We start from the raw sequence: 8,258 nt of genomic DNA, 5'->3' as shown, positions 1-8,258 counted from the left end.
GAAAGGGTTGCAAGCAAGGAGTTGGAGATCCAGTTTGTTCCTTCAAAAGATCAAGTTGCAGATGGTTTCACAAAGGCCTTGGCTACATGACCGTTTGAAGAGTTCAAGCGTAATCTAAACTTACGAAGCTTAGATTAAGAGAGGGTGTTAGACATTATACTGTCACGTGTAACAAGATGTAGGCACATACTTGAGTATCAAGTTCGAATATTGAGAGGTTAGATTAGTTAGAGATTTTTCTGATTAAACCTCTCCATCCCAACTCCTGTAATCTCTCTGGTCGTCAGCCATGGTTGCGCCTTTCTCTGTAGCCCTCATCGATCAATATATACTTGTGGGTCTCCATGTTGAGGAGATTGAGACGCTTCCATATCTTCCTTCACACTGCACAATGGACACCCGTGGCTTCTTCCTCACCACGCTAAAGAAAACCTCTCCGGAGCCGGTCAATTTGTTTGATCAACCACTTAAAGGGTGCAAGTAGGTGGTGATGGAGGGTCTTTCTGTGTTTATACTCGGCTTGCACCGGTAGAAGATGAGTCTCCCGCGACTCGGCTTCTACCAATGCAAGCCGAGTATGAAAAGGGCGCTTGGTTGTCCGACGGGCGCATACGTGGTTTTGAGTTAGAGCCAGGTGATCCAAGTGGGATACATTCTTGAGACCAATTTAGTGGAAACACAATACGATATAATGGCCATATATAAAGTTTGGGGGTGATTCTTGGTCAAGAAGATGAAAAGGAAAGGGGCTTTGCTGTAACGGCCATCTCTGGCGAGCCCCGCATCGCCTCGCCCTAGGGTTTTTCGTAAGGGGAAACTCCTTGTGAGTTTTACTCCTTGCTTGTGCTTGGTCATTCAAAACCGAAAGAGAGGCCAAGTCCTAGCATGAGTTGGACTCGCGGCACCGAAAGGGGGTATGTTTGCACCGGAATTGACTAATTTCAGTCCCACCTATTTATTCAACAGGAGAGCACATTATGTCTCTGCTTAACAAATGTGATACCAAGCCGTCCGCAATTTTTCTCCTTCACCGTCTCCAGCAACAGGCGACCACCGATAGCCGCCCCATGAATGGCATGACATAGACGATAACAACGATAAACAAAACCATAAGCAAATGTACACAGTGACAAGATGGGTCGCCTCGCCTAGGAGATAACTCCTTTCGGTGACAAAGTGACCAACATAGCAGCAGTTCAGTGCGAAGAACCGAGAAGGTACGTATCTCATTTTCCATACGTAGTGTTTGTTTGCAGCGACGTCCTAAACTGGGTGGAAAAGTTCTCAACGGGGTTCAGTACCTAACGTGGGATGTAGAGCGCAAACGCGACGGGAGTGAGTCATTCAGACAGAGAGACGGCAGAATCTACAATTGCCAGCCGGTACGAGTACGCGCAGTCCAGCTCGTGTGGGGTGGCAGGTCCGGCGGGGTCCCTTCACAGCTGGGGAGGAGGAGGGGGGTACGCTGGCGGCGCCAAGGCGTGCTGGGGCGGTCGCGGCTTGATGCCCCGGGTGCGCATGTATTCCAGGAACTGCCCAGGCAGCTCCTCCAGCAGGCTCTGGACAACGGTGACCTGCCCACCTGCTGATAAAACCGTCGTCGATCGATCAGTCACGCTTGTTTCGGCGGTGGCACTATAAGCAATGCAAAGGGCTGGAGTAAGTTGATGGTGACACAATGCGAAACTGATGCTGACCTTGGACTTCCCTCATGGGGACAAACTGGACAATGTCACGCGTCGCCACCCTGCCTGTCGAGCTTTGAAGCCGCTTACCCAAGTCCGCATCCAGAGTCTGACAAAGCCAACGAAAATTGCCAGATAAAATATTTACTGCTACAAGAAAAATGTTCAGGGGATGAAAGATTTATCACGTATTCGGTAAATGATTTACCCTCATTTGAGTGAAATCAGCATTCCCGACTCCCACGATGAGAATCGACAACGGCAAATCTGATGCCCTTACAATAGAATCTTTTGTTTCTTGCTCGTCGGTGATAACTCCATCCTGCATATATACAGTGCTCGGGTGAGTTTTGTCAACAGAGGCCACGTGAGGATATTAATGATTACATACCGTGATAATGAGCAGGACAAAATATCTGTTGTTCCCATATTGCACAGAATGGCTGGCAATTTCTGCAGCTTTGTTGATCACGGGCCCAAACAAGGTTGGCCCTGACAGAGAAACACTGTACAGAGTAGAAGAGTATGCTGACATGATGCCTTCAAATCCAACAACCTGTGATAGGAACAGAAAATTCCGTAAACGTCAACGACGGTCTAAGAAATCTAGGTGCCCTCAGCTGGTAAACACAAAACATTCAAAAAACTGATCTAATCAATAAAAGACCATCAGTTATTCTATAGGTTGCTCTTATTTTTTGGCAACATTATTCAGCAACATTTCAGGAACAATTAGCACACGTCACTTGCCGTACCAATAGGTGACATTTGTGACTATTAAAAGAGACGTTAAGAGTACATATATACAAGTAATTAAGGAGGATGAGACAGGGCAAGTATGATAAGACCATATCACTATTTTGTACTTGATGAGATTTATGAGTCCAACAGGGACCTAATTTCTTAGTCATCAATATCTGCACACTAACATTTGTATTTGTAAGCAAGGGAAAAACAGGATATGCGGCTGAACACAATTGGGTTTCCAGCATTACATTCTCATGTGTGAAGCATTAGTTGTTCAGTTAATACTACTGCAAAAGCAAAACAAAGAAACAGACAAAGCTGGTAGCTCAAAAAGTCATTGGTACACAAATATACAAAAGTTAGTTTATAGGGGAATATTTCTTTTCAGTATCGTCCATTGTCAAGAACTAATTAAAACTAAATTGGCAGTAGCTATCTCACCTCACAATCGTTGGTGCTTGCATTCAAGTTGAAACAGTGGGATACAGATCCTTGTGGTATCCTTGCACCAAAACCCCATGCAGGGAATCGTCTATCCTTGTCATAAAACTGCAGAACTTCGCTGACCCCTAGAATTGCCTGGTACATCAAATGGTCCAATAAGGCTTTCAGTGTAAATAATATCTTAGCAATGTCAAAAATTCCAAACCTGCTGGTATGAGTTTAGTCTGCCAGAGGGGTCAATGTAGTGCAAAGATTGTGGCATACGAGGGTCGCCATTTGATGCTGGAAACACATGGAATAACCACGCATAAGCCACAGATGATTGACAGAGCTAATGAGCTATAGATAAATCATTTAAGCTCCCAACTAGAACTAACCAGTAAAATCTACAGCCACCATAAAATTGAGCTCAAACCCGCTGGAAATATAGTCCAAGAAAGTATGTTGAACTTTTTCCTGGAACGTATCCAAGAACAACTGTCCTTTCAACTGAACACAGATTGGTTACGTCGAGAGGTTAGATGGAGTAATTTTTTGTTAAGTAGATTGTGTCATATAGTTGAAATCAAACCTTCTTTTGTCCCTTACGGCTGTAAAAATTTGCTCCAGCCTTTGACTTATATAGATTTTCAAGCTGAGCGATAGTTGTCTGGAGAGCCCTATTTGTCAGAAAAGTAAAAACAGTAATTAAACTCGGTATCAATGGCAAAAGATGCCAGAATACTTCCTCACCCAACCTACCCCATAAGTTCATGGTCGCCACTGGCATCAAAATCAAAACACTCAACTAGTAGTGGGTCATCCTGAAATAAAGTCACATATTAGAAGAAAAAATATATTAGATTAACCTTGAATTACACACTTGCTAAACAAGGTCGACACAAATATTCATATACTAGAAAAATGTACTTGCCCTGCTACTGTATTGTTGTGATGTCAGTGTTATAGGCCTCCAAACGGGGTTTAAGTTGTTACTGATCACTTCTGTTTTACATATAGGAATGGCAACAGCACTTTCTGACAGTCTTGATACTCTCAAGAAGGGATCCTGCACAATAAAAACCATTTATTTAGAACTGCAATTAATTTGCCTCCTTATAACTACCAAGGAAGTAATCCATACACTTTTGGAGAACGTGTCCTTGTTATCAAGGTTCAGGCAGTGGAATGTCATCTCAACTGCCATCCTTGATGAAGCAGTTTCTTCAGCGTGTACTGTCATTGTGCCCTGAAGGGCATGTCCAGAACCATTTCGGAGGTTCAAAGTCAGGCTATGGTTGAACTTTGTGACTATCTGTGAACAGAGCAAAGGGGTGCAAAGTAAATATCAGGAGTGCATTTGTGTTTCTTTCTCTTCTTCATTTGCATTTATTTAGAGAAATTATCTACTGCAGCTGGATTATGAATCGTATCATATAACTGATTTTGCACAACCTCGGATAAATTGCAGAATGCTTCCCCAAGAAAATCTTGCTGAGCCAAGTTTAACATCTGCATAATATAAATGATTCAGGCTTCAATAGTTGCATATAAAGTAATAGACTAGAAATTTTAAGCAGGCTATAATGTTGCTGTCTTGTGTGAGTCATTGAAGATAACAGATAGCCTACAGAAAACTTACAATTATTTGTCTCCGCAATGAAACAATTAAGACAGCTCTATTTGGGTGAAGCAAAAACATGAATTAAGGGCACAGAATATACCTTCACTGGTGTGTTATGGTACTTTGTGTCAATGTCATATATCCTGAATCTATCATGAGCCCCAAAAAAAGTGGCAGTAAGTATGTGCTTTCTACAAGTAATCAGTATCTATATAGTTTTATAAACTTACACGAGGGGTTGCACAATCTCAAATTGGTAATTTATCATGGCTTTTGTGATCCACAATGGTTCCAGTGAATTCAATATCACTTCAGTGCGGCCAATCTCTTCTAGCCTTCCATCCATTTTTGTGTAAACCACCAACATAGGATCACTCTGCACCAAGCAGATGACAGTTATAGCTGAGGACGACACATACACATACATAAGAAAAGCAACCAAGCAAGCACCATAATTTTCTGTTACACACTTTGCTGTAAAAGGATTTGTACACTACAATGAAAACTTTGACAGTAGGATGCATATACTTAAACACAATGATTGAATATGAATTGATTGGCAATGCAATGATCTTTGGTGTACAAACCGATATCAAAATCAAACTGAAAAATAGAGCAACCTATCATGAAAATCAGGCATGCCGCTTTTGGGGATGGCGATTTCAAGTTTCAACTATTAAAAATGTAAGCCATCTTGTTCTTAGCTAAAACTGAATATTAGCATGCATTGTTGTTCTTTACATAGAATTTGTAGGGCTAAAATAAAAAATTATTTCTGTTTGCCTTATGTATCACAACTTTGAACATAAAACTACAAGGAGAACGAATGCCAATTTGAAACTTCCAATATTGCTCATGTACATTTTTTCGGCGCTAGAAAGGGTAAAAATGGAACAATAAGAGGGTAAACAAATGACATGTGGATACAGAAACACGAATCTGCACTGATTCATACATAATCGTATAGTTTTGTTTGTTTAAAACTTGTTATTATAGCAAAAGGCCAAAGAATATCGAACATTTAGCAGCATCTACTTCTGTTCCAACAGATTTTAATTTCACTTTTCAAGTTATAGTACAATAAGATGCACTACCAGAAGGGAATAGAGATATAGATATTGAAATGCTTGGAAGAACTGCATGGTAGTTTTTACCTTAGAAAGAGCATCCATATCTCTCAACTTGGAAGCTGAAAAAGATAGCTGTAATGCAGGAATATGGTGACATGTCAATCAAGGCAGATCATATTGACGTCTACTATCAGCTAGTTGAGAACATATTAGCATGCAACATCACCATACACTTAACTGGTTCAAAATTATCTCTAACTGGAACAGATCCGAGCATATGGATTATCCTTAAACATGCATGGAAACTACTATAATAAACACTCTAAAAGATGAGAACTCTAAGATATGAAACAAGTGACCACACAGTTCTTCACACTGAAAGCTCTATAATAAACCAAGACACCAAAAACTCAATATTATATTGTTCGAACGACTTTCCTTAGTAAAAATCTGAATAAGAACCTTTTATAATTGAAAAGGATTGAGTAAATCATAAATAAAATAGAAAATTTATTAATTAATTGGTAAAGTAAAGGCCGTAGAGTTCGTAATCCAGTGTATGCAAGTTAGTGCTCCATCGTCTGCAGAACATTGTTTCATTTGTAAAGCAGGCGATTGATGTCCACCACCACCCACTCCGTCCAAAAATATACTGATCCACTTCCAGAAAATGTTCCAGCATCGGAATTTCAGTTAAAAAAAAGTTTCCAGAGACCGGTCCATGAAAATTCTATGCAACCACCAACGGAGGAACCGCATGCGGAAACTGAAAATATTACTTTGTTAGGATCTTATTCCTGCATAAGCAGACCGCCGAGAAAAATTGCATGCCATTCTGTAAAATAAAAACTTAACGAATTTATTCGCATGCATGCAGTTGATGCAAAAAAAAAAAAAAACAGGGAACATACAGAATTGAGGCGCGCTAGCGCCGCACATCTGAGTTGGCTCCGACAGAGATGAATTTCCCAAGTACTTTAATGAGAATTCATAAAAGTAGGATTTCGCTACAAATCAAACATCCTATCTTTGCCATCAACGTCAGATTTCACTACAAACTGAACATGGCAAGGATTTACCATGCTTGCTAAAGGAAATATACATCCTCGCGGCAACATAATTTGCCATGCTTAAAAATCTGACACCAGATTCTTAAGATTCCCGTAAAAGTAATGGACACGTGATAGTCACATTGAGCAACCCAGAACCCAAATTCAGATATGAGCGCCGGCATTTCACAAAACCCGCTTCAAACGCAAACTCTCGGAGTAAAAGCCCCCTAAATTGCGCACACTAAAGAATAGGCGCAATGTGAGGCACACTTGCATATAAAAAGTGGATCTAAACCAAATTTAGAGACGAGCGCCGGCATTTCACAAAACCCGCTTCAAATTGAAACACAAACTCTCGGGTAAAATACCCCTAAATTGCGCGCATTAAAAAATATCCGCAAAGGGAGGCACATTTGCATATTAAAAAGCGGGATCTGAACCAGAATCGAAGCGGTATATAATTGCAATTTGCAATGCCGGCAGGTTGTTGGTAACATCCGCCCGTTGTGACAGCGGAGCACATTTACCAGAATAAACAAATGAACGACACCCGAAATCCACCTCGCTTGACAGCGAAGGCCCACCAAATCCCCGTCGCCAGCGGTTCCCGACGACCCCCCAAATTCCTTCCTCGCCCCCCAGAAAAAAACCCCGCGCTTCAATCGCGACCACGAATCCGCGAAGCATGACCATTCTGGGAAATTCTCCATGACTAGCGAGCGAGCGAGCGCTGGTGGACTGGACTGGACACTAGCTAGGGTTTCGCGTGGAGGTGGAGGAGGGGAGTGAGCGAGCATCACCTCGAGGGGGGTGCAGAGGCCGCGCAGCCCGTGGCCCTGGAGGAAGTGGTCGAGCGCCTCGTTCGGCCCGCCCTGGCCCTGGCCCTGCCCCGCCGCCGCCCCCGTCGCGCCCCCGCCGACCGCCTCCGTGCCGCCGCGCACGTCGCCGGAGAAGCAGCCCCCCATCCCTGATCTCGACTCCGGAGCGAGTAAACCTGCCCTCTAGTTTGAATACGAGTTTACTTGCTGAGAGAGAGTTGGGAGGCAGAAATCCCCTGCTTGCGGGGGCTTCCACCAGGCAGCAGCTCATATTTGTAGGCCGCGTTACCTTTTTTTTCCCTTTTTTTTTCGAGAAGAAGCCGCGTTGTTTATACACCTGCAAAAAGGAAGGAGCCGCGGAGTGCGGAGCGCACGATGTGGAAGAAGCCCACGCGTCAGATGGGCTTGCCGCTTGCCCTGCTCTATCCATTTTGGAAAACCAGAGCTGGGGTTGAGTTTCTGGGCTTTTCTCAGAAGGAAACGGCTCCTGTTCTTCGGTTACTACCAGTATATTATTCTTCCCTCAAAAAAAAAAACCAGTATATTATTCACGCGGATGCATGGTGCTCTCGTACACGGTTTCCTCCTCCTTCGGGGCACACGGGGGAAGACCGAGAACCAAATCTGAGATCGCCGCGATATTCCTCATCACACGCGGTTGAGAGATAGCTTACCGACCGATCAACGAGAAATTCATACGGGCATGCAGGTGCGGGGCCATGCACCTGCTCAATCCTTCTTGACCATTCTGTTCCGTTGTGATTCGTGCACTCGTTTGCACCGAAAAATACTGAAAATCCTACGTAGTAACTTTTTTTGCCCTGAATGTAATAACGAAG

The 8,258-nt window shown here is 43.0% G+C and overlaps 1 protein-coding gene across 2 annotated transcripts; it reads right to left on the bottom strand.

The window, feature by feature from the left end:
• Positions 1–1,082: 1,082 nt before the first annotated feature.
• On the bottom strand, positions 1,083–7,672 carry LOC119324649 (protein BONZAI 3-like). 2 transcript variants are annotated; one of them, XM_037598421.1, is made up of 16 exons: positions 7,402–7,672; positions 5,634–5,681; positions 4,710–4,855; positions 4,580–4,628; positions 4,311–4,367; positions 4,000–4,170; positions 3,790–3,924; positions 3,618–3,679; positions 3,448–3,535; positions 3,254–3,365; positions 3,082–3,158; positions 2,874–3,011; positions 2,077–2,241; positions 1,894–2,007; positions 1,698–1,794; positions 1,083–1,585 (listed from the first exon to the last, which is right to left on the bottom strand). In XM_037598421.1, exons 1-16 carry the CDS (start codon positions 7,564–7,566, stop codon positions 1,437–1,439), a joined length of 1,773 nt encoding a protein of 590 aa, XP_037454318.1. In that variant the 5' UTR covers positions 7,567–7,672; the 3' UTR covers positions 1,083–1,436. The 2 variants fall into 2 exon arrangements, with proteins under 2 accessions (XP_037454318.1, XP_037454319.1); XM_037598422.1 differs by having other exon boundaries at positions 1,083–1,582.
• Between the last annotated feature and the right edge of the window lie 586 nt (positions 7,673–8,258).

The sequence above is a fragment of the Triticum dicoccoides genome, chromosome 6B, assembly GCF_002162155.2.
Source record: "Triticum dicoccoides isolate Atlit2015 ecotype Zavitan chromosome 6B, WEW_v2.0, whole genome shotgun sequence".
Taxonomy (NCBI): Eukaryota; Viridiplantae; Streptophyta; class Magnoliopsida; order Poales; family Poaceae; genus Triticum; species Triticum dicoccoides.
Note: the sequence above shows the minus strand (reverse complement) of the source record. Positions and strands in the feature narration are given on the sequence as shown.

What these genes read in the sequence shown, in the direction of transcription:
- LOC119324649 (XM_037598421.1), bottom strand. Translation starts at nt 7,566, where the DNA reads ATGGGGGGCTGCTTCTCCGGCGACGTGCGCGGCGGCACGGAGGCGGTC. An exon ending in CTGATTTCACTCAAATGAGG is followed by an intron (nt 1,795 to 1,893) that starts GTAAATCATTTA and finishes TGGCTTTGTCAG; the next exon opens with ACTCTGGATGCGGACTTGGG. An exon ending in CCCCATGAGGGAAGTCCAAG is followed by an intron (nt 1,586 to 1,697) that starts GTCAGCATCAGT and finishes CGGTTTTATCAG; the next exon opens with CAGGTGGGCAGGTCACCGTT.